Source organism: Bos indicus, chromosome 11, assembly GCF_029378745.1.
Source record: "Bos indicus isolate NIAB-ARS_2022 breed Sahiwal x Tharparkar chromosome 11, NIAB-ARS_B.indTharparkar_mat_pri_1.0, whole genome shotgun sequence".
NCBI lineage: Eukaryota > Metazoa > Chordata > Mammalia > Artiodactyla > Bovidae > Bos > Bos indicus.
Window position 1 is genome coordinate 97,163,940 of NC_091770.1, and position 25,159 is coordinate 97,189,098.

The following is a 25,159-nucleotide window of genomic DNA, read 5'->3' on the forward strand; positions in this document are numbered from 1 at the left end:
ATGAACGGAAACATTTGGATACACAGAGCAAAGAGGGAGTATATGGCAATGCTGCCATGTGACTTTGAACCTGCCCTCTGCACCTTCCTGTGCTCATCTGTGAAACAGAGATGGAAACAGTGTCTTCCTTTTAGGGTTCTGTGAAGACTTAACGGGGTGATGCAGCTAGATGTTAATTGAGATCAATGATACTAATGAGACAGCCAGAGAATGAGCCAGGAGCGCTCTCTCCAGCCTCCAGACAGAAGCTGGAAGGATGGATCCAGAGCCCAGGATGGAGATGAGAGGGAGCATGGTTAGCATCTGTGTCAGGAAGCCTGTGCCCAGGAACTCCTGGGAGATCCCAGCAAGGATAATCCAGGAGAGCATGTTGGACTCGCACAGAACAGGAGAAAGGCAGACACCAGCAGTTGTGAAATGCCTTTTAATGCCAGCAGAGGGCTGAGAACTTTACATGGGTTTAGCCCTCCCAGCAACCCCATGGGTGGGTACCATCATTCCCATTTTACAGATGAAGAAACTGAGGCTCAAAGAGGTTAAAGTGTCTTGACTAAAGTCACACAGGGAAAAGTTATGGAGACAGGAGGGAACACCAAGCTGCCCGGTTCAGCACCCGCACCTCCCCACACAGGTCCCCTCCCAGGGGACCCTGTCTCTACAGGGCAGGTGGGTGGAGCTCCCACAGACCAGCTTGCCCTGCCTCACAGGCTAAACGGCACTCTATTGGCTGGTTCAGCAGTCATTCAGCAAACATTCACTGCTCACCTTTAGTGTGTGTGGGGACTTGGGCTCAGTGCTTAAGACACAGGTGGCCCTGGGAAGGTGTACCTGGAAATACATGAAGTGTGTCTGCGACTGGAAAGGAGGAGGGGGCTTTGGGAGGAAGGGATGCCCAAGCTAAATCCTTCCAAATTAGCAGGTGTTTGCCAGGCAAAGGTTGGGAGTGGGGGGAATGGCCTTCTCGGTTGTGGGGACAGCGTGTGGAAAGGATAGGTGCTTTATGTGGAAAACGGGGAACAGGGTTGTGTGGGTTGGTAGCAAGTGATGTGGCCACAAGTTTTTCACGAGTCTTTGTCTAGCTTTGGAGCTTCTGGATTGGGGAAGGGGCCAGGGCAGGCAGATTGGCACCAAGAGGGCACAACCGTTAGAGGGGAAGCCACAGGTAACTCTGCCTTGGCCAGAGCTTCAGAGCCACCCCACAGCGCCCTCCATCCCTGACCCCAGGACCTGCTGCATCCAGGCTTCCCAGCCCCAGTGTGAGAAGCAGAAGCACACCCATCTGGAGCCCCCAGCCCAGTGCTCTTACAGAGGAGGGAAGTGAGTGAGGTTCAGACTCGCCCAAGGTCCCAGAGCTGGGAGGGACGGAGAGCGAGTCCAGGGCTCCAAACCCAGGGCCCTTGTTGCTTTCCCGGGCCCTCATGCCAGGCTTTGGGGCGGGAGGGGAAGGGAGGCGGGGAGGCACCAAGCTTTTCAGCCCTAGCCATTCTGCATCTCCAGTCAATATTTGCAGCTTCCAGGCAGTGTTCACAGAGAGGCTTCCCCAGCCCCCGCTTCACTCCCTTTGTGCTCACAGCTTTAACCTGACAACTCAGTGCATTTTCACACTGAGAACCCAGCAGCGTTGTTGAGCCCATTATACAGATAAGTGAGCTTAGAGGGAAGAAATTACTTACAAGCCAGCAAGCGGCAGAAACAGGCATTGAACCTGAGTCCATCTGATTCCATTGCCACCCGCCTCTGCTTGGGGCTGCTTCTCAATGGCTGGTTCCACCGGTCCTGTGTGGTGGGAGGGATTCAGGGAGGGAGTAGGGGCTCACAGAAAGGAGGGGCTCCCACTGGCGCCTGAGCCCCTTCCACACACGCTGTTTGTAGCTCTCACCCTGGCGTGGTAGACAAAGGCAGCCCCATAATTGGGACCAAGTATTTCATGCATCCCCCCCGATGTTTTATTGGGTGGAAAGATGCTTGGAGACCAAACGGATGGCCCATTCCGTTTATAAAGTGTGCACGGTTTGTTTTATTTCCCGAGTTTTTGCAATCTAGATAACAGATGATGCCCCGAGTGGCTGGCGCTGCCTCCGTAATGGCGGCACCGAGCCTTTGGAGAAGTATTAATAATAGATTGTGTTGATGAGTTTGGAGAAAGTAGCAATCGACCCCCTGCTGCCAAGGCATTAGCGCGGCTGTTCTGAAGGAAGCCTGCATGGTGGCAGCGCCTGCAAATGCAGGTCACCCCCCACCACCGCCGCCACCCCCTCCCCTAGACTCAGAGGGCTTCTTCTCTGGGAACCACCAAAGGCGTGCCAACCTGGCCCGGGGCCCCAGCCCTGCCAGGTGGACCCAGAGATGCCCCAGCACTTATCTGCCCATGGGCCACAGGGACCAGGCTGCAGCCCTTCATGGGGCCTCTAGGTCAGGAGGTAGAGCGTGGGGAGGAGGACAGACAGGCAGTGAGAGGGGCAAGGCAGAAGTGTCCCCCATGTCAGAGCAGCAGGTTCTGCGAACCTGGCTTCTTCCCTAGCCCCTTGGCAGAACTGGAGGGTCAGCCCGGTTCCTAGGGGCCTCTGCTTAGGGCGCCATGGGCAGTTGGGTGGGTTGCACTCTGAACAAAGGTCTCCAGCCAGAGGGCCAAATTGGAGCTGACTTCGGCTCACACTCCCCTGGTGAAGCCCTGTGCTGTGTGGGCCAGTAGGGTCCTGCCTGCCTGAGCCAAGCCTTTACTTTCAGACTTTGCAGACACTGAGGCCTCCTGGTGGATCAGGTGGACCTCCGTGGAACTAGGAGCTGACAGGGTCACGTGCCATCACTCTGATGCGGGACTCATTCATTGAGTTAAATGCTCAGTCCCCTTGAGTCCTGACAACAGCAGCCTTTGAGGAAAGTCCTGTTGACATCCCTGTTTCACAGTAGAGGGAACTAAGCCTGAGGTGAGCATAGAGGAGGCCACCTCCCCCAGACTGGGGCATCAAAGAAGGCTTCCCAGAGGAGGTGGTGTTGGAGTTGGGCATTGCAGGATGAGTAGGAGCCTGCTGGATAGACTAGAGGTGGCTGGCAGGGGTTGCTGGGGTCTCCCCAGTTTGAGTGCCCTGGCCAGTGCCAGGGCAGCAGGCAGAGCTGGGATTGGCCTTGCCCACTGCGTCCCACCCGCTCACCGTGGGTGGTGTGGATGGCAGCCCCGGGAAGGGAGGCAGGCCGAGAGCCTTGCGTTTATGGCCGTTTCTGTTCCAGAACAGATTAGTAGAGAATTGCAGCTGTAATCTGTGCCTGTGATGGCGGGCCATAAAGAGGGATGGGATGCGCGCAGTGCTCCCAAGGTGGCGCCCGCAGACGTGGCCCGGGGACGCGGGGAATGAAAAATGGTTTTAATTCCCTCCCAGCAGCAATAATTTGATTCTTCATAAATTTTTCCATCAAAGTGTTGTTGAGGCTGAGTTCCCACAGAGCAGGGCACGTGACAGGGATGGGGAGCCGAGAGGAGCGGTCAGTAGGTGCAGGCCAGGGCAGGGTCCTGCTCAGACCCTTGTGCTCACTCACCAGAGTCGCGAAGACCCACCCACCCCACCCCAAGCATTGTCTCCCGAGATGAAAGATGGATCCTCTTTGTCACGGACGGACAGTATCAGACCCCGGACATTTACTCCCCACGTGACCCTGAGCACATGCCTGCCTCCCAGCACCTCAGTTTTCTTATCTCTAAAATGGGATTAATATTTCCTGCCTCGTAGGGTTGTTGCAAGGATGAAATGCACTTCTGTACACAGAGTGCTTGGAAGAGCGGCTGATACTGCACACGTGTTCTGTGACTATGTGTTCACGGGGGAGAGTCCTAGGCTAAAATGAGAAATAAACAGGTGTGGCCGAGGCAAGGGCCAGAGGAAGAGCATGCCAGAGGGCCATGGTGATGGTGCCCTGGAGGGCTTCAGGCAGCAGCCTCTGGGAGTAGAGGGGTAAGAGGGGAGGCAGGACTGTGAAGGGCCTGAAGGCCAAACTCAGAAACTTGGAGGTTCTCCTGAGGGCACGAGGGAGCCGTGGATGAGTCTGGGGCAGGGAGGCAGCGTGATCACGTGTGTGCTTTGGACAGACCCCTCTGTTTCTCATCCTGGAGGGTGAGTCAAGGGTTGGAAAGGCAGTAAACCAGCGAGGACGCTGGGGCAGCCCCTCCGGCAGGAGGGGAGGGAGCCAGGCTTGGTGATGGGTTGGGCAAGGATGGGGATCACTTGGATGTGGGGGAGAGGCAGGGCCAGGGAGGAGGAGCACAGATGCTGGAGGGCCGGGGGATGGGACCTATGGGGTGCCAGTCCTTCCGCTCAGGGCAGGGCCCACCTGGCTCTCAGGGAAGGTGGAGACTGGCCCTGCACTCTGCCCTCTAGTGGTCGCTGTGCCTCTGAGCAGGCAGGCTCTTGAGCTGACATCTCTGGGCAGCATGCCCAGTGCCCATCTTGGGGTCGTCAGGGGCCCTGCCAGCCAAGGGGTAGGGCTCCCACTGTCTGGCTCTGTGCCCAGGGAGGGCCTCTCCCACTTGGGCCGGGTGGCTCCGGGTGGCAGGAGGAAGAGGTGCTCTGTGGGCAGTGCCTCTGGGAGGGACCCCTGAGCCCAGCCAATATGCCCCGCTTCTGTGCACCCACAGGCTCTTTGCGGCCAAGTGCAGCGGCTGCATGGAGAAGATCGCCCCCACTGAGTTCGTGATGCGGGCGCTGGAGTGCGTGTACCACCTGGGCTGTTTCTGCTGCTGCGTGTGTGAACGGCAGCTACGCAAGGGCGACGAGTTTGTGCTCAAGGAGGGCCAGCTGCTGTGCAAGGGTGACTACGAGAAGGAGAAGGATCTGCTCAGCTCCGTGAGCCCCGACGAATCCGACTCCGGTGAGCTGCGGCTGGAGCCGGGTGGGGGGCTTGGCACCCATGCCGCAGAGGGTCGCCCTGCAGGAGAAACCCACTTCTGACCCTGGGACCCGTACCCCACACAGACACTGCACCCACACCCACAGCCAGTGCACACATGCACGGAGGTGTTCACATGCGGGGTGCACACAGACACGTGTGCATGGCCCCACAGGCCCACAAACACACCTGGACACGATCACGCACAGGGATAGGTGCATGTGGTTGTACGTGCACACACACAAGCACATAAGATGTGTGTGTGGATACCTACGCCCAGGAATGTAAAAACATGGACACATGTCCACTAGACATGTGCTCACATGCCCAAGCACGCCAAAGCCCACACCCATGTAAACACACATGTGTACACATGCCCTAGCACACTCGTGCAGTAAGTCTGGCTACACGTTTATCCATGTGCTCACAGGTACTGTACTTTGCACACACATGAATGCATGCCCCCTGCTCTCTGGCCCAGCAGTCCCCCTTTCCCTTGCTGTGACCCCACCGCAGCCCCACCTCACAGGGGTCTCTCCCAGCATCGAGTCTACAGGCATCTGATACGACGCATCCTGTCTCCATCACGCCCCCCCAAGTCTTCAGCAGTGGGCGGACTGGGGTCCTCGGTAGTGGAGGGAAAGCCTCCATTTCCTGGGGTGAAGGCTCCTCTCCACCCTGCTCCAGCCTCCCAAAGACTGCCAGATTGGAGCGCTCCTGGCAGGAGGGGCAGGGCCAACCAGGGACAAGTTCTTAAGGAGGAGAAAGTCAGGAAGCAGGCTGGCACCTGGTCATTCCTGGGGGCGGCAAAGACAGCCTGGAGCAGGGGGCGTGGGGAGGAGGTGCCCTGGTCTGCCAGGCCCTTGTGGGGAACCTGGAGCCCATGGTCAGAGGACCTGCCCACACAAAGGAGCCGTGTCCCTGCCAGAGCCCTTGAAGGGGGGCATGAGCTGCCCATGCATCTGTCCCTCTGCCCACCCCTGGGCAGGGCACCATGGTGGCCAGGCTGCCTGGGCTCCTGAGGGAGAGCGGGGACCAGCCAGGTGCCATTGGCACATTCCTGCCAGGCCTAGGAAGGGGGTCTCAGAGGGAGGCCCTCCTCCGCAGGGACTCGTGCTCGGAGGAAGATGGGCTGGGGGCAGCAGGAGGCATGGGGGTGGGGGAGGCTCTGCTGTCTGTTTGGGGCCCGCATCTCTGAGACCCATAACTCGGGCATGCAAGTGGGTGTGGGGTCGCTGGGTGAAGACGCATGCTTCTGCATTTAAGGGTGTGTGTGTGTGTGTGTGTGTCCAGACGTGTGCATGCCTGTATGTCCCTGCTTCAGAGCATGCACCTGTGTGTATGTGTGTGTGAGTGCATGTTTTGCTTGTCAATCCTTAGTCCCTGGAAGCTCCTTAGAGCCTCCTCTCTGGGCCCTGATGCCTGGCTGATGCTGGGCTAGTGCCATGGGAACTGGTTTTCCTGAAAGCCAGCATTCTGGGCTGGGGTCCCCCAGGGCCTGGAGGCCACAGGCCAAGGTGGGGCCCAGGCAGGTTGGGTCAGGGGAAGCTCAGGGCCAGACTGAGCACAGCTGCCAGCTCCTCTCATCAGGAGGGCCGTGGGCCTGATGGCAGATCTGCTGCCTGTGAGCGTCAGCGTAGCTGTGCTCCCTTCCGTGTGCCAGCCACACATGTGTGTGCCATACGTGTGCACCTGCGCATTTCTGCAGTGCCCGAACCTGTCCCCATGTGGGCCTGTCTCTCTGCCCTTCTGAACGTGAGTGCATCTGAGTGGGCAGCGTGTGTCCGTGCCTGCTCACCAGGGTGCCCTCCTCTGCCTGTCTGGTCAGCAGGGCAGGTCTGGTGGCTTTGGTTCAGGTCTCCCCAGGGGGCTGAGATAAGGGCGCGAGGACCGTTTGCTGAGGAAGGGAACACACCGGGCTGGGTGGGGCAGTGGGTGGACAGGAGGTGAGAGGTGAGACGAGGCGGGGCCTGTGGCCCAGGGAAGGGGGCAGTCTCTACCCTGAGGGCCCTGGGGAGTCGTGCTGGGTGATGGCAGGAGGTGACGGGACCCCAGCAGCAGCGGGTTCCTGAGGATACGGGCTGATCCGCTGCATCGCGTCCCCCACAGTGAAGAGCGAGGATGAGGATGGGGACATGAAGCCGGCCAAGGGACAGGGCAGCCAGAGCAAGGGCAGTGGGGACGACGGGAAGGACCCTCGGAGGCCTAAGCGGCCCCGGACCATCCTCACGACGCAGCAGCGCAGAGCCTTCAAGGCCTCCTTCGAGGTCTCCTCCAAGCCCTGCCGGAAGGTGAGGGGCGGCCGGGGTGGGGCGGGGGCTGACACCCCCACACCCGCTGCCTTTCCAGACTCCTGCGGGGACCTGGGCACCCCTGCACCTCCCCGCCCAACCCCCCGGACCTGCCACCTTCGGCGCCTGCCCACCCCCGGGCCTGACCCTTCTCCCTCTCTGGGCAGGTCCGAGAGACGCTGGCGGCGGAGACGGGCCTCAGCGTGCGTGTGGTCCAGGTCTGGTTTCAGAACCAAAGAGCAAAGGTGAGCACCGGCCACCAGCCACCCTGCTGGGCAAGGGAGAGGGTGGGCAGGCGGGAGACCGGGGGCCTGATGAGGGTGGGGCGGGAGTGCCTGGGGGCCGAGGCGGGGCTGGCATGCACCGTATCTCCTGCAGATGAAGAAGTTGGCACGGCGGCATCAGCAGCAACAGGAGCAGCAGAACTCCCAGCGGCTGGGCCAAGGTGAGCCAAGGGCCCAGCGCGGGGCTCAGTCTGTCACGAGACTCCCAGGAAATTTCTCCCGCCCCGGGGGTCAGATCTCAGGGAGCCAGTGCCTGGGAACCTGCTGAGATCCACGGACAGGCAGTGGGGACCACGGGACACAGGAGGAGGAGAAATGGCAGGGGAGGCAGCCCGGAGCGGGGACAGAATTTCCACATTCACCCTCTCTCTGCGCCAGGCACGGTCCTCACCATTCAACAGCTTCCGTCTCACTTAACTCACAGATCCCTAAGAGGAGGGGCATTGTTATTGCCCATCTCACAGATGAGGAGACTGAGGCTCAGAAGACTAAGGGACTCGCGGGGATCACTCAGCTAGTAAGGGGCAAAGCTAGGCTTTGGCCCTGAGTGTAGGGCTCCTGCGTACGTGCTCAGTTACTCAGTCGTGTCTGACTCAGCAACTGCATGGACTGTAGCCCTCCAGACTCCTCTATCCATGGGATTCTCCAGACAAGAATACTGGAGTGGGTTGCCATGCCCTCCTCCAGGGGATCTTCCCAACCCAGGGATCGAACCTGAGTTTCTTACTGTCTCCTGCATTGGCAGGCAGTTTCTTTACCACTGGACCACCAGGGAAGTTCCTGTTGGGCTCCTAAACCTGTGCTTTTAACATGACCACACACCCTCTTGCCCATGTAGAATTCAGCAGAAGTCTCCAGAGAAATTTCCAGAGAAAGTCTTCAGGGTATTGAGAGTCCAGGGTGGACTAAGCTTTGCCCAAATGCTGTTTCCACATCTTGGACTGGGGCTGGCCTCCCGGACCCCAGCGGGACCCCATTGGAGCCTTCTAGGCCTTGGAGGGGGGCCCAAGTGTTTCCCGAGACTGCTGGACTGGGGTGGGGGCTGCCGCTGTCCGCTCCCATGGGAGACGAGTGCCCTGAGGCAGATGCCAAGGCACTGATGGGCAGCTCAGGACTCTGAGGCCAGACCAGTGTCCCAGGCTGGACCCGGGGCTTCGGGCCGTGCGTGGCCTCAGAGCCCAGCTCTTCCTGTCCTGTCCCCTGCCCCCTCTCCTGATACAGCCCAGCCTTTGGGGGCTGCTGCCATGGCCACGGGCATCTCAGCCCGCCCCTACGCTCTGTCTTGCTCTCCGGGGTTCCCAGCTGCCCCCTGGACGCAGTCTCCCCAAGAACTTTCCAGGTCCCCTTGAGCTCATCATAGCCCACACTGTACTTCATGCCATTGTCCCTGGGCCACACGCATACAACACCCCCTGCTGCTCCCCAACGCCCCCCTCCACCCACCCAGTACCCACACCAGAAACCTGGGCGTCACCTCTGGCCTGTCCTGTTCCACGAGCACTGCATCTGCTAAGTCACCCAGTCGGTCGGTGATTTCTTCTCCCAGGTCCCTCATGCCCCTCTCAGACTTTCCTGCATTTACCTTAATGGGGACCCAAGCCCCTCTCCCCACCTGTCTCCTCTTGATGGGCCCTGCCTCTGTCCTCCACCCTCTCAGCCTTTCTCCACAGTCCCTCCACAGCCAAGACCCTCCACTGGCTTCCTACAGCCTCAGGGGACACCCTGCCCCCGACTCAGCTCGGGTCCCCAGGGAACCATCTCTCTCCCCAGGCATGACCTTCTCTTGCCCTCATGTCCAGCCCTGTGGACTGGGGTCCCTGCTCCCACAGGGCAGTTTCTCCCTTCTCTGCCTTTGCTACCCTTCAGCCTGGCATCCTGCCCCTGGCTAGGCTGGTTGAACTCTCTGCTGGTTCTTGAAGTTACATGGAGGTGGAAGGCCCCTTCCTCCAGGAAGCCCTCCTTCCCTGAGCCTTGCTGGCCCAGGTGCAGGCTCCACCTTGGTGCTGCGGGTGCAGGGCACTCAGTGCACCCCCGTGTCATGAGTCATTACTGGCTGTTGCCGGAAGCCTCTGACTTTGGATAAACTAGTTCTTCTAGAGGCACTGGAGTGTGTGTGTCTGGGGCAGGTTGGTGAAGTCAGGTCAGATATGGAGGCTCAGCGACCCTGGAAGCTCATGGGCAACCTCAGCAGGGGGAGGGGCTGGGAAGGAGGAGGTCAAAGGGACGGCAGCGGGCAGCCTGGACTGGGTAGCAGGGTGGGGGTCGTGTGGGATGGGAAGCCATGGGGGACTCCTGGGATACATCTGTGAGGTCCCCTCTAGGCCAGGACAGCCCCGGGCGGTTAGTGAGGGCGCGGTCTCTCCCCAGAGGTCCTGTCCAGTCGCATGGAGGGCATGATGGCCTCCTACACGCCGCTGGCCCCGCCACAGCAGCAGATCGTGGCCATGGAGCAGAGTCCCTACGGCAGCAGCGACCCCTTCCAGCAGGGCCTCACGCCACCCCAAATGCCAGGTGACCACATGAACCCCTATGGTAAGCTGCCCCACCCCTCATGGCCCAGCACCGCCCCTGCCCCCCCAGCCTGACCTGGCAGGCCCTTCCAAATCAGCCCACCTGCCTCCTCCTGTCAGGAAGGGGGTACCCTGGAAACCCCCACCCGCAGCCCCCCAAACCCCCGCCAGCTGGCAGTCATCCTTTCCCTCCCTCACCTCCAGCCACACGGCCTGTAGGGCCAGTGGGGCCCCCAGAAGCCCCCTGCCTGGAACCCCCGGTGCTGACGCCCACCCCCTCTGCCTGCCGCCCCTCCCCCACCTCCAGGCAACGACTCCATCTTCCACGACATCGACAGCGATACCTCCTTAACCAGCCTCAGCGACTGCTTCCTCGGCTCCTCGGACGTGGGCTCCCTGCAGGCCCGCGTGGGGAACCCCATCGACAGGCTCTACTCCATGCAGAGTTCCTACTTTGCCTCCTGAGAGCCAGCCGGGCGGCACGGACGCTTGGGCAAGGGTCCTGGAGGGGAGGACTGCTGGCCACAGATGCTGCCTCACCACCCCCAGCCCCCCCGCCCGCACAGACTCTGCAGACAGCCATACGGTGCCCTCCCCTCGGCCAACCAGGCCTGGCTAACGTGCCCACCGGGCACAGCCAGACAGGCAGATGGGCGGAGCCTGGGCAGGGACTGTGTCCTGCCCCCAGAGACCGTGTCACCCCCAGGGACCCAGAACTCTCGACAGCCACTCACCTCCCAGCCCCACCTTGGCCTCCATCGCCTCCCTCCCCCTCCCAATCTCTTTTATGGGAAGCTTAAATTCTCTCTATTTTTTTAAACGTCCCCTCTGTGTCCAGGCCACCTCCATGGTGCAGGCCTAGATCAAGGCAGCCCCTCCGCTGCCGTGCATGTCCCAGACGATGGCGTGAGAAGCCTGTGTACCCTGTGCCCTGCACTGTGCCCACCTCCTCCCACCTCTGGGGCAGGCCCACCAGCCTAGGATCACCCCTTCTACCTGGAGCCTGGGGCGGGAGTGGGGATGAGCCTGGCAGGTGGGCCAAGCCCACCACAGCTCTCCCCTGGGGAAGGGGGCGTCACGGGGGCGCCAGGGGCGGGAAGGTTGAGCCCAGGCCGAGTCAAAGGGATGGAGACATACATGCACACACACACGCTTCAAGGCACACCCATGCGGATGTGCACACGGGTACCTAGACACGCTGAGAGAGACGGAGAGGCCCCTGCGGGTCAGCCCTGCCCCGTCCGGAAGGGGAAGGAGGCCAGACGGGGACAGGGGAGCCCCTCTGACAGCAATAGGAGGCGCGAGAGGAAGGGCAGAGGAGGTGAGCTCAGAGCACATGGATGCAGATGTAGCTTCGCCTCCGCCCGGATGGGGCTGCCTGGGCAGTCAGAGGCCCCAGAACCAGGCAGAATCAGGCCACATGGCGGAGCCTCCAGGTGGGAAGGCGTCTCGGAAGCACCCCTTGGCACTCCATCTGATGCTGGGCTCTCACCCAAACTGCTGCTGCCTCTCCTTGCACACCTCCAGTGACGAGGAGCTCACTACTTCATGGGGCCCCAAGTTCAGCTGCCTTTTCTGCTGATCTCACCTCTGTCCCTTTTCAGCCTTTGTCCTCGCTTCTTAAAGCCAGGCTTTTCCAGCTTCCTTTTAAAAGCCCTTCCTTTTCCAGCTCTTCCTTTTAAAATTGGACCTCCCCCGCCCCCGCCCCCACCCCCCCAGGCTGGCTCCAGCTTTCCGTCTAAACGTGTAGAACAGATATAACCCAGTGTGCCCACTGTCATCAGCCAGCCTGGCCCTTCCGGGCTTTTCTTCTTCCACAAACTTCCACAGTCTCAGTCGTCCCGCGTCCTCCTGCAGCCTCAGCCAGCCCAGGTTCTGTGCCATCTCTTGGTCCTGGGTCTCCACTGGTCCCTTAAAGCAGCCACTCTGTCCTTTTGAGGGTTGGTCCCCTCTCTCCTCTTGGGCCCATATAGTCAAGTCACGCTGGGGGCACTCGGAGCAGGTCTGGGGCAGATGCTCCCTGCCCAGTAGACCTGGCCCTTCTCTCCCAGACTCTTTATGTTGAAAGAAACCTCAGGAATGGATCAACTAGTCTGCCCGTTACTGCGCGGCTGGAAAACTGGGCCAGGAGAGGGGCAGGGACAGGCCTCTCAGCTAGTCAGGAAGAGAGCCGGAGCACAGAAAAGGGGCACCACGCCAGCTCCTCATCCTCTGTGCCTGGTGAATGGCCTCCGGGTTGGGGGACATGACTCCTCTTAGTAGACTTGCCCCGCCTGGGCCTCATAAACCCCAAGTCCAACCTGCGCTCTGCCTCTGCCATGACACTGCCCCCTGCCAGGAGCTGGTACAGGGCACACATGCCGATGACCTGCAGGTTGTCAAAGCCAGAGGGTCCTCAGCTCCCTGTGCCAGAGACACCCCGTCAGCTGGTTTAGGTTAACTCCTTCGTGCTACTGCGGCTTCCCCCAGGCTCTGATAACCACGCTGCCCAACCCTGGGCTGGGTGTTGGGACACAGATAAGCAAGATGTAGGGCCCCGTTTGAGGACCTCTCTCCTGGGAGGAGAGACATACACATTCTGTCCCAAGCCTTTCCAGACATTGTTGGGGACCCATTTCTCAGATGAGGAACCTGAGGCTCAGAGAAGGCTGCCCAGCAGAAGCACACGGGACCAGTCAGGCTTGCTGGGGTTGGGGTGAGTTGAGATGACTGGGTTCTGTCCACTTCATGTAGGAAAGCAGAGCCTTGACCTGGGGCGGGGGAGGTGAGTGGCCAGGACCACCCCCACCCCTGCTGTGATGTGGGACCACCATCACGTGGTGCCTGGGTGGGAAGCCAGGGGAGGGGGACGTGACAGACTATTCTCTGGAGGAAGAGGGAGAAAGTGAGGGGTTGGGGGGGGAAGTGTCAGAGGAAAGTGGAGTTCTGCTTCCCTTTCGGAAAGCTGAGGCTCAGAGGGAGGAAGGGAGCTGCCCCTGGTAACACAGGGAGTGTTACCACCTCCGCTGTGGAGCCCTCCAGGGAGGCCACACAGAGGGACACTGGTTCTAAAGGTCAGACCACGGGCCCAGCAGAGCCTATAGAGAAGTGGCCAGTGCCAGTGGGCTGGGCATCTCGGGAGGCTTCCTGGAGGCGGTGATGTGGGGAGTCCACCATGTCCAGATGAGCAGGCCCTGGCAGTGAGGTTTGGGGGAAGGAGAATTGGCTGACCTCTGCCCGGCCCAAGCCTGAACTCTGGGCACCACCTGGGGTGAGACTCTCACCTCCCGTCTTTGAGAACCTGCAGCTCTGGGGCTCACTCTGCCCTGCGGGCAAGGGGGAGGGCCACGCTCACAGACGCGCACACAGCCACACACACACACACACAGCCACACACACACGAAGGCTCACAGACCCACATTCACAGACACGCCGCCTGGGGGCTGGGGAAGCAGAAGGGACCCTCGAACCTTTGGCCCTTGGACGGCGCCACTGCCTGTGGGCCTCTCTGCCATGGCTGCCCCACCGGGGTCCCACGGGAGCCCAGCCCAGCCAGGTGTGGGGCCCCGGCCGCCGGCCATTCCTGTTCTCCTTGTACAGACTCTCACTGTCCACCCGCCATCCCCAGACACATTTTATTTAATAACTTGTCATTGTTAAATTATTTATTAGCGTTTACCACATCACCACCCCCACCCTGCCCTCCACTCTCACCTTCTGCCTCTTCCCACGAAAGCAGAAAATGGAAACAACAGAAAAAGACGAGACATCAGTATATTTGTAAATAAACCAACCTGTACACGCCTGTGGTGCCTCTCCTTGGGGGGAGGGGCTGTGCGGGGCCTGAGCCAGTCCTGCCTGAGATGCCAGCAGATTTCTCAGTGGGCGCCAGGGTCAGCAGGTCAGGAAGGGAGAGCCTGGGGTCCCTGGTCTTGCCCAACACATTCCCTTGTTCCATCCTATAATCGTCACCTCCCCATCCTCATCCTGTCCCAACCCCGACCCATCACCATCCTTGAAACAAATGCCTCCCTCCCGTTTCAATCATCCCTTTCCCCAACACACTCAACCAACCACTACAGGGGGCCCTTAAGTGCCAGCCACTAGGCTGAGAACTGGGATTGGTCCCTGCCTCACGGAGGTAGACAGTGTGATGTGAGCTCAGCCTTGTTTCAGGGGTACCCAACCTCATCTGGAAGGACGGAGCATCATGGAAGGCTTCCTGGAAGAATCTGCATATTAAGCTGAGATGGGAAGTTAGCTGGTGCAGGGGGACTGGGTGAGGAGGAGGAGGAGGAGTGTCTGCAAGTTCTTGAAGCTTATGCAAACACCTCAGGTGCAGGCAGAATCTTGTGACTCTCCTAAACTGCAAGAATAGCTAAGTTTGGGGCTGGGGGAGAAGCATGAGGCCAGAGGCAAAGCCAGACCGTCCATGGTCTTGCTGCTGAGTGGAGAATGGATCCAAGTAGGTCAGGTGGACTGGACAAAGATGGGAGTCAATGGGTCACCTAGGCGACAGATGATGACGGCTCTGACTAGGGTGGTAACAGGAGAAAGAAGGAAGGAAATCCTGGAGATTCTGTGAGAGAGGGGAATGAAGGCAACATCGAAGTTACTGGATAGCCGGGATGGGGGTCCCTGAAGCACTCTGATCTGGGGCACAGGGAGCTGACGGTCTCTGGGGCATCCATGAGCTGTCAGGGGCAGGGCTGAGCCTCAAAGGGGCCAGACCTGAGCACCCAGGTGTTGAACAACCAGTAGCTGGTCACTGAGACACAAGGTGGGTGAGATCACTCGGGGGACTGCGACAGGGAGAATGAAGCTGAGGCCAAATCCTGAGGAATCACAATGGCTCGAGGCTGGATCCAGGGGAGATGGTGGCCCTGGGATCCAGGGGAGATGGTGGTTAGGGTGGGGTCGGGTGGTGTGTGGAGATGGCAAAGACTCAAGGAATTTGGTTCTCAAAGTATATTCCTTGAGGTCTTGAGGTTCCCTAGAGTACCTTGGGGAATACCAGTGTGTGTACACGTGCAAGCACGTGTTGATGATGGCTCCGTGGGTTGGTTTGCCTGGGTAGGTTGTGCAGGAAGCTGGGTGTCTGCAGGTGATCAGTGTCTGGTGTGCGGCTGGCTGTCTAGATCTGCCTATGGAGTCCAGAGTCTCAGACTTGTGTCTGTGCGTAGGTGAAGACGTTTGCGCATCCACTCCTGGGTGTATCATTGTACATCTCTGCCTGGCTGTGTATCCAGGAGGCCCCAAGCCCGCAGACCTGAAGTCCTCCTCCCCACCTTGTCTGGCTGCTCCTTCTCAGCCCTTTCCCCGTTCCCACAGCCAGGAGCACCTGGGAGCATCTGGAGCCCCTCTCTCTCTGCCCACGGGCACAGCACCCCCTGGGGAAGGCCGCACCCCACCTTCTCCTGCAGCCTTGGGTGACTCACAGCCCCAGGGGCTTCTGGGCTTGTTCATTTCCTCCCCCAAGGTTCCACTTTCAGAAGGGAAACCCAAGGCTCAGAAGGAGGACATGACCAGCTTGGTATGACAAAGCTAAAAAGGGGCAGCAAAAGCATGGCTCAAAACCAGGTTCAGCTGCAAACCCATGGCCTGGACATCACCCCGGCTGCCTCCCCAAGCCCGCACTCTGGTTCTGCAACCTGGTCCTCCAAGGTCAGGCCCAGGGACCCAGGAAACTCTTCCCTTCCGAATGGCCTCACTGAGGCTCAGAGAAATTGAGTCACTTGGTCCAGACTGCAGCAGCATGGAGGCAGGACTAACTTGGGTCTTCCATCCACATCCCAGGCCTGGGCTTCTGCGAGAGGCACCTCCCAGACCCCTCCCCCATCCCACCCCCCAGCAGTGAGCTGACAGCTCTCTCGCCGACAGCAATCATTTAAAATCCTGTCACTAAAACATGTTTGGGTGCGGGGTGGACAGTGGGCTGTGCTAATCCACTGCTCCCCTCTCTCCTGCCTGTCTTCTCCCCCCAGCCCAGAACGTGAAGTCAGGGGAGATGGAGGAAATGTAGGCCTGATCTGGAGACGAGAGCGTGTGAGACAAGGTCTTTCTCCAGGCCCCTCTTTCAGAGGACCGATTCTAGCCAAGTCCGTACCACTGCCAGAGACAGACTTCAGCCTACCAACCCTCACAATCCAGAACAACTCTTATCCCATTATACAGATGAGAAAACTGAGGCTTGGAGAGCAGTAACTTGCTCCAGGGTGATTCTTCCCAGGAACCTGAGGTTGGAGAGGGTCTAGAGTCGAGGAGAGGGGTGGTCCCAGGAGAGGAATATGATTCTGAGCCCACCTTACAAAGCTGGTCCTGAAGGGTGTGAGGCCCAGCCAGGTCCTACCTCTGGAGCTCACCACTGCTGCCTTCCCTGAAAAAACTTTGGGTGTGAGGCCTGGACTAGAGTGGGTGAGGTCTGGGCAACAGCTAGGTGGAATGCGAATCTACTGGGACAGGTGGTGGTGAGACGCATGGTGCAACAGGCATTAGGAGGGTGGTCTGAAGGAGAGCGGCCGCAGTCCCCCAGCAGGATGAGAGGGGCACCCCCCGGGCTCGGGCAATGCAGTTGCCCAGCCTGCCCATGGCTGACCTGCTAAAAGGTTCGACGGGCACTGAAGCAGAGAATTAGGTGACCGAGGGGCTCCACTCACTGCTCTGGGTGCAGCCACTGGGGGTGTTCGCCATGAACCCCACATTGTGCTGAGCCTCACGTCTTGTTCCACTTTCCCCTCGAAGCCCCATGGGGCGGGAACAATCGCCATGTCCACTTGACAGTGAAGTCTCTGCTCTCTGCAGTTCCTCTCACTCTGCCAGGCCAACGCTGCTCTCCTCAGATGCTCTCTTTGGCCTCTGAGTGTTCCAGACCCCATGCCAGGCAGACCTTGACCCTGGGCACTGATGGATGGACAGGGAACTCTATGTATGGCTTTGACTGCAGGGCAGCCCCTGGGGCTTGGAGACAGCCCCCAGATTGCTCATCCCTTTTGGTCTTCATCCTTTGCATGGCAGACCCTCCCAGGACCCATGCCCATCTGGGAAGAAGATAAGAAGGAGCTCGGAGAGAAGCATCGAGGCCTCAAAGCTGGGGGAGGGGGGCTCATGGGCTGTGCCTGGGGAATCAGGGGAAGCCTCCTGGAGGAGGGGACAGCACAAGTGCTCAGAGGTGGGAACTGCAGAGGGACCACTGAGACAGGGCACACCCAGGGTCCTAAGGCCAGAGATGGCAGGAGGTGAGATGCCCTCGCTGGGCATGCCAGGGGCAATCAGGCCCTTGGCAGCGGGAGGATGCCTGACACATCCCACGCTCTTGATTTAGCTGAGAATAAAGCGAGCATGTTTGAATAATAGAGAGGGCATATGTGAAGTACCTATATGTGGCATGTGTGCTCAGTCACTTCAGTCGTGTCTGACTCTTTTGTGATCCCATGGACTGTAGCCTGCAAGGCTCCTCTGTCTGTGGGATTTTCCAGGTAAGAATATTGGAGTGGGTTGCCATGCCCTCCTCCAGGGGATCTGCATCACTCAGGGATCGAACCCATGTCTCCTGCATTGCAGGCAGATTCTTTACCACTGAGCCACCAGAGTAGCCTATTTGTGGCCTAAAGAGGAATCATAAAAACGAAAAACCTCTGGACCCATTCCTTCGATAAATAAGATATAACTTTTAATTCCTTGGAGACCATGATGTGCCCTACCATGGTTCCAGAAACCCCTATCGCTTCATTTGAAAAACTCTCATCCCAATCGAAGCCAAATCAACCATGGAATGAAGCTTAGGAAGTTCCTAGCACAGAATCTATTAACAGCAAGAAAGGGCAGGAGTCCCTCACGCAGATCCTGTCCCTCCTGTCTGCACAGAATATCCAGGCGCCTTTCTGTGGGCAGCACCCTGCTTTCATTTCTTACATCCCTTAGGGGTACTTTGCTATTGAATAGGAAATCCCCCAAACATACTGGAAGCGCATTTGAATTTTTCTTCTGAACCTGCAGTCATCCATCAGGCCACGAGGTGGCGACCGGGAGTCAGGCAGGTGAGAGCTGAAACATGGGTTAGGCTCAAGAGATGATGCAGCTTCAGATCATGGCCAGAGAAGGGAGGAGGGAAGAAACTCTCCTTCTGGGACGTTTCTGCATGCCAAGCCCCATGCGAGAGCTTTACATGGACGATACCACACATTCTTCAGCATTCTAATTTTATAGAACAAGAAAGTAGGCTAAGAGATGTTAAGGAACACTCCTGAGGCCAGCACAGCTCGGAAATGGCAGAACTGGGATTTGAACCAGAGCTGGGGCAGTGACAGAGACAGAGGAGGAGGAAAATGAGGGGAAAGGGAGGGGGAAGAGCAGCATCTTCTTGCTTCAGAGATTCCCAGCCTTGTCTGTCTGACTCTTCACACTCACCTGCGAGGCACCTTCTGGCACTACCCCCATTTTGTTGATAAGGAAACTAAGGCTCAGGGAGCTGCTATCCTCAGCGCCCTGGCTCCTGGGGAATCAGCCCTCCCTGAGCCCAGAGGGAGGCGCACAGGGGAGAGGGGAGGACTGGCAAGTACCCCGCTGCCCAGCTGGGCCCCTTCCCCTGCACCCCTCCTTCAGGACCCAGGAAAGCCTCGTTTCCAGGCACACGAAGGGGACCCCCTCACCAGGGCAAGATCCAGCTCCACCCTCAGTATGCAGTGACCCTTGTGTGCTTCCAGAACATAGGATGCAGGTCACGGTTGGGGGCCCCGGATGTGAGGGTCAGTATCTCATTCTGATCATTTCAGTCTCTGTGGTCTACCAATGAGGGGGCAACTGTTCTGGTGGGTGCCTGGGGCTGTGGTGTCTGAGGGGACCCCACCCTGTCCAGCTTCAGAGAATGGGAAGTGAGAGCAATGTTGTCAAGTTCCAGTCCTAGCTCTGCCACTCGCTGGCCACGTGACCTTGGGCAAGTCACTTAACCACCCCCCAGCCTTGGTTCCTTTGTGAACCGAAGGATAAGCACAGAGCCATCGTGAGGGTCACATGAGCAAGTGAACCAGGAGTTCAAACAGTGGGGCTGACTATTCATGGATACCCCTCCCTCTGCCTAGCCCGGAAGCTAACTCAGCCCAGAACACTGAACCAGGAGGGGCCTAAGGGCCTTGAAAAGTCAAAGTGTTTGTTGCTCAGCTAAGCCCAACTCTTTGTGACCCCAAGGACTGTCCACCAGGCTCCTCTGTCCATGGCATTCTCCAGGCCAGAATACTGGAGTGGGTTGCCATTCCCTTCTCCAGGGGATCTTCCCAACCCAGGGATCAAACTTCAGTCTCCTACATTGCAGGCAGATTCTTTACCATCTGAACCACCAGGGAAGCCGTTGAAAGAGGTGGATATGGGGTGGTCTTTGGCATTGACACTGGTAAGGCCCCACCTACCCATTAAAGCTACAGTGTAAAGCTCTCGCATGGGGCCTGGCATGACAGGGAAGCTTCCAGGAGCTGGGCTTCCTGTGATACCAGCCTTCCTTCCCCCATGCTCTGAGACTAACAGACACCTGGGCCTCCAGGGCCATTCCAGAAGAGGCATTGGGGCACAGTCAGTGGGAGCTTGTCCCTGCCAGTCAGCCAGGCCTGAGCCTCAAGGCACAAGTTACAGGGATGTTGGTAGCTATGTCATCTGAGGTCTTGGCCACAAGTACCTGCCTGGTCCCCTCTGGTCCCACACACACGGAAGGGAATCCTCTCTGGTTCACCCACAGCTGGAACTGGGAGGCTGTGCCGCAGGGCCAGGCAGTGGGGGTACTTCATAAGCAACAGCGTTCAACTGAAAAAGTGAATTACTGGTGCCGAGTTACTAATGAGCAAATAATCAAGTTATACCCATCAGAAAAATGTCCACAAACAGAGTGACTGTGACATGAGCAGAAACCTGCTCTGCAAAGCAAAGTGAAGCTGCAACTCTGGGAGAAAGCAACTTACTGCGTCAGGTCTTTTTTGCTTATAAAAATACTCTGCCAACAATAAGTCATAATGCTAACAGTGATGATAACCAGAATAATGATAGCTGCTGAGTCCTGAGTAGTTATCATAGGCCAATGCCTCTAGATATGATCTCATTGCCTTTTCACTCAAAGTATTATCATCCCCATTTTACAGATGAACATGCTGAGGCTATGACAGGTGGAGCCTGTTCAACTTCACAAAGCTAGTGAGTGGCAGATCCTGAGAGCAACTCACCAGTGTAAACAAGCAACTCTGCCTACAAGGAAGACCAGGACAGACAGGGAAAGCCCCAAAGATTATGCAACTCTGCCTTTCTGAGGGGGGTGGGGCAGACTTCACCAGACCAGGCTCCAAGCCAAGGAGTGCAATGGAATGGCCAGAGAGACAGCAGTGGAAGCTGCATCCCAGGACAACAGGTGTGAGGACTCAACAGCAGGGCTGTGAGGTATGGCCGGTCCTAAGCTGCCTCCCAGGTGCTGGCCAGCAGGTTGGCTCAGACAGGCCAGGACAAGAGAAGCAGGGAGAAAGGGAGACTGCCAGCCAGAAGCCACCCTCCCTCTCATGGCTGGCCCCGTCTATCACAGACAGGACTTCTGCCTGTGCATCATTGCCTCATGCTGTCCAGAAGGGAACAGCAGAGCTCAGAGTGGTGCAGCCACTTACTAAATTCACACAGCCAATCTAGACTAGGAACCTAGAAAGTTGATGAACATCAGGCAGGTCAGGAGAAGAAGCAGGAAGAAGTAGGGGTCATCCACTGGGGAGGCCAGTAGAGAAGCAAATACAGGAGCTGAGCTGGAGGCTGGACGGGGATCCCTGGGAGCCTGGCCATACTCCCTGAACCCTTTGCAAATCCCTCGGGAAGGTGGGCACCTGTGGTGACTCCTCAAAACCGCCTGCTCAGGAGTGGGCCTGGCCAGCAGCACCATGGCAGGGCGGACTCTCCTCCCACTGAGCAGGAAGACCATTAAGACAAACTACTGAGGTTTTTCCCCTGCAGTTTTTACTTTATATTAGTTGGCCGCTGTGTTGCTTGATACAATAAAGTTTATGATTATCTTTCCCAGGAAATGTAACTTTCTTCATTAGCTAATGTTCCTCTTTGTTCTGTTTAATGCTTTTGGTCTTGAATTCTACATTGATAATAATGCTGGTACCCCTACATTCTACATGTGTGTGTGTGTGTGTGTGTACTTTCAGTTCAGTTCAGTTCAGTCGCTCAGTTGTGTCTGACTCTTTGCGACCCCATAAACACAGCACGCCAGGCCTCCCTGTCCATCACCAACTGCCGGACTCTACCCAAACCCATGTCCATTTAGTCGGTGATGCCATCCAACCATCTCATCCTCTATTGTCCCCTTCTCCTCCTGCCCTCAATCCCTCCCAGCATCAGGGTCTTTTCAAATGAGTCAGTTCTTCACATCAGGTGGCCAAAGTATTGGAGTTTCAGCTTCAATCAGTCCTTCCAATGAACACCCAGGACTGATCTCCTTTAGGATGGACTGGTTGGATCTCCTTGCAGTCCAAGGGACTCTCAAGAGTCTTCTCCAACACCACAGTTCAAAAGCATCAATTCTTTGGCTCTCAGCCTTCTTTACAGTCCAACTCTCACAACCATACATGACTACTGGAAAAACCATAACCTTGACTAGACGGACCTTTGTTGACAAAGTAATGTCTCTGCTTTTTAATATGCTGTCTAGGTTGGTCTTAACTTTCCTTCCAAGGAGTAAGCGTCTCTTAATTTCATGGCTGCAATCACCATCTGCAGTGATTTGGGAGCCCCCCAAAATGAAGTCTGACACTGTTTCCACTGTTTCCCCATCTATTTGCCTTGAAATGATGAGACCAGATGCCGTGATCTTCGTTTTCTGAATGTTGAGCTTTAAGCCAACTTTTTCACTCTCCTCTTTTACTTTCATCAAGAGGCTCTTTAATTCTTCTTCACTTTCTGCCATAAGGGTGGTGTCATCTGCATATCTGAGGTTATTGAGATTTCTCCCAGCAATCTTGATTCCAGCTTTTGCTTCTTCCAGCCCAGCGTTTCTCATGATGTACTCTGTATATAAGTTAAATAAGCAGGGTGATAATATACAGCCTTGATGTACTCCTTTTCCTATTTGGAACCAGTCTGTTGTTCCATGTCCAGTTCTAACTGTTGCTTCCTGACCTGCATATAGGTTTCTCAAGAGGCAGGTCAGGTGGTCTGGTTTCCCATCTCCTTCAGAATTTTCCACAGTTTATTGTGATCCACACAGTCAAAGGTTTTGGCATAGTCAATAAAGCAGAAATAGATGTTTTTCTGAAACTCTCTTGCTTTTTCGATGATCCAGAGGATGTTGGCAATTTGATCTCTAGTTCCTCTGCCTTTTCTAAAACCAGCTTGAACATCTGGAAGTTCACAGTTCATGTATTGCTGAAGCCTGGCTTAGAGAACTTTGAGCATTACTTTACTAGCGTGTGAGATGAGTGCGATCATGCGGTAGTTTGAGCATTCTTTGGCATTGCCTTCCTTTGGGATTGGAATGAAAACTGATCTTTTCCAGTCCTGTGGCCACTGCTGAGTTTTCCAAATTTGCTGACATATTGAGTGCAACACTTTCACAGCATCATTTTTTTGGATTTGAAATAACTCAACTGGAATTCCATCACCTCCACTAGCTTTGTTTGTAGTGATGCTTCCTAAGGCCCACTTGACTTCACATTCCAGGATGTCTGGCTCTAGGTGAGTGTGAGTGATCACACCATCATGATTATCTGGGTCGTGAAGATCTTTTTTGTACAGTTCTTCTGTGTATTCTTGCTGCCTCTTCTTAATATCTTCTGCTTCTGTTAGGTCCATACCATTTCTGTCCTTTATTGAGCCCATCTTTGCATGAAATATTCCCTTGGTATCTCTAATTTTCTTGCAGAGATCTCTAGTCTTTCCCGTTCTGTTAATATCTTTGTCTGTGTCCAGCCCTTTATTTTACAATCTTTGGTGGGGTTTTTTTTTTTGTCATTGTTATTCCTTATTTTTTTAATATATAACTGGATTTCATTTTTCCTGTTGTTATATTTTATATATACACAAAACCTATAACTGATATAAGTTGTGAAGTGTAATAAGATAAATACCTATGAACCCAACTAGGGCATTACCAAACAGAGAAGCTAGGACATACCCAGGACCACTGAGCCTTCCTGTGTATTCCAGCCAACTTTCTCTACACCTCATCCCAAAGATAACCACTATTTTGTATTTTGTGTTTATCATTGCCTTGCTTAAAAAAAAAAAAAAAACTAATTCCTGATCCCATAAAATTATTTTTTTTTGTTTTTTATGTTTTTGAATTTTATACTAGCAGTACACTATGCATAGTCTCCTACTAGTTCCATGTTTAATACAATATTGCTGCCAACATCCATCCTTATTACTGCATGTGGCCATTGTTCATTGCTATACAATATTCCGTTTATTAATTCTCCTATTGCAGATACTTGGGTTTTTCCAATCTTTCATTAAAATAAACAGTGCTACAATGAGTGTCCATCTACACGAGTCCTAATGCACACACCCTAGAGTCTTTCAAGAGCATAGCCTGGTGGGGAGTTGCTGGGCTGCCGGGATATGCACGGGGTCAGCTTGTCAGAAAGTGTTCCCCCGGTGACTTTACTGTTTACACTTCCAACCACAATTAAGACGAGCTGTCATTGCTCCACATCCTTGACATGACTTACCCGTTTTGATCTGCCCCAAAGGATCTACTATTAGCGAGGTTGAGCATCTTTTCAGATGTGCATTCTACATCGGTGTGTTTTCCTTTGGGATATACCTGCTTATGTCTTTTACTCAATTTTCTTTTGGGTTGTTTGTCTTTGGTGTATTTATTTCTAGGGTTGTTTGTAAGAACTCTATTCTAGATACAAATTCTTTGCTAGTTATATGTGCTAAAAATTACTTCTTCTAGCTTATGGAATAGAAGGTCTTTAATTATGGAATAGAAGGTCTTTAATATATCCATCTGAATGCAGAGTTCCAAAGAATAGCAAGGAGAGATAAGAAAGCCTTCCAAGTGATCAATGCAAAGAAATAGAGGAAAACAATAGAATGGGAAAACTAGAGATTTCTTCAAGAAAATTAGAAATACCACGGGAACATTTCATGCAAAGATGGGCTCAATAAAGGACAGAAATGGTATGGACCTAACAGAAGCAGAAGATATTAAGAAGAGGCAGCAAGAATATACAGGAGAACTGTACAAAAAAGATCTTCATGACCCAGATAACCACAATGGTGTGATCACTCACCTAGAGCCAGACACCCTGGAATCCGAAGTCAAGTGGGCCTTAGGAAGCATCACTATGAACAAAGCTAGTGGAGGTGATAGAATTCCAGCTGGGCTATTTCAAATCCTAAAAGATGATGCTGTGAAAGTGTTGCATGCAATATGCCAGCAAATTTGGAAAACTCAGTAGTGGCCACAGGACAGAAAAAGGTCAGTTGTCATTCCAATCCCAAAGAAAGTCAATGCCAAAGAATGTTCAAACTACCACACAATTGCACTCATCTGGTGGCTCAGAGGGTAAAGCATCTGCCTACAATGTGGGAGACCAGGGTTCGATCCCTGGGTTGGGAAGATCCCCTGGAGAAGGAAATGGCAACCCACTCCAGTACTCATGCCTGGAAAATTCCATGGACTGAGAAGCCTGGTAGGCTACAGTCCACCGGGTCGCAAAGAGTCGGACACGACTGAGCAACTTCAATTCACTTCACTTCACTTCATATTCTAGCAAAGTAATGCTCAAAATTATCCAAGCTAGGCTTCAATAGTATGTGAACCAAGAACTTTCAGATGTTCAACCTGAACTAAATCCAGAAAAGGCAGAGGAACCAGAGATCAAATTGCCAACATCCATTGGATCATAGAAAAAGCAAGAGAATTCCAGAAAAACATCTATTTCTGCTTTATTGACTATGCCAAAGCCTTTGACTGTGTGGATCACAACAAACTGTGGAAAATTTCTCAAGAGATGGGAATACCAGACCACCTTGCCTGCCTCCTGATAAATCTGTATTCAGGTCAAGAAGAAGGCAGTTAGAACCAGACATGGAACAACGGACTGGTTCCAAATTGGGAAAGGAGTACATCAAGGCTATATCTTGTCAGCTTGTTTATTTAACTTATATGCAGAGTACATCATGCAAAATGCCAGAATGGATGAAGCACAAGCTGGAATCAAGACTGCCGGGAGAAATATCAATAACC

General features: G+C 55.4%; 1 protein-coding gene across 2 annotated transcripts in view; it reads left to right on the top strand.

The window, feature by feature from the left end:
• The window catches only part of LMX1B (LIM homeobox transcription factor 1 beta), an 87,215-nt gene extending 73,468 nt beyond the window's left edge, over positions 1 to 13,747 (top strand). The window contains exons 3-8 of one of the 2 annotated variants that reach the window (XM_070799257.1): positions 4,628 to 4,860; positions 6,988 to 7,169; positions 7,337 to 7,414; positions 7,548 to 7,614; positions 9,821 to 9,985; positions 10,271 to 13,747. In XM_070799257.1, the coding sequence (XP_070655358.1) occupies positions 4,628 to 4,860; positions 6,988 to 7,169; positions 7,337 to 7,414; positions 7,548 to 7,614; positions 9,821 to 9,985; positions 10,271 to 10,428 (883 nt within the window). In that variant the 3' untranslated portion in view covers positions 10,429 to 13,747. The remainder of the gene's footprint in view (positions 1 to 4,627; positions 4,861 to 6,987; positions 7,170 to 7,336; positions 7,415 to 7,547; positions 7,615 to 9,820; positions 9,986 to 10,270) is intronic. The other variant, XM_070799258.1, reaches the window with a different exon arrangement.
• Positions 13,748 to 25,159: the final 11,412 nt, after the last annotated feature.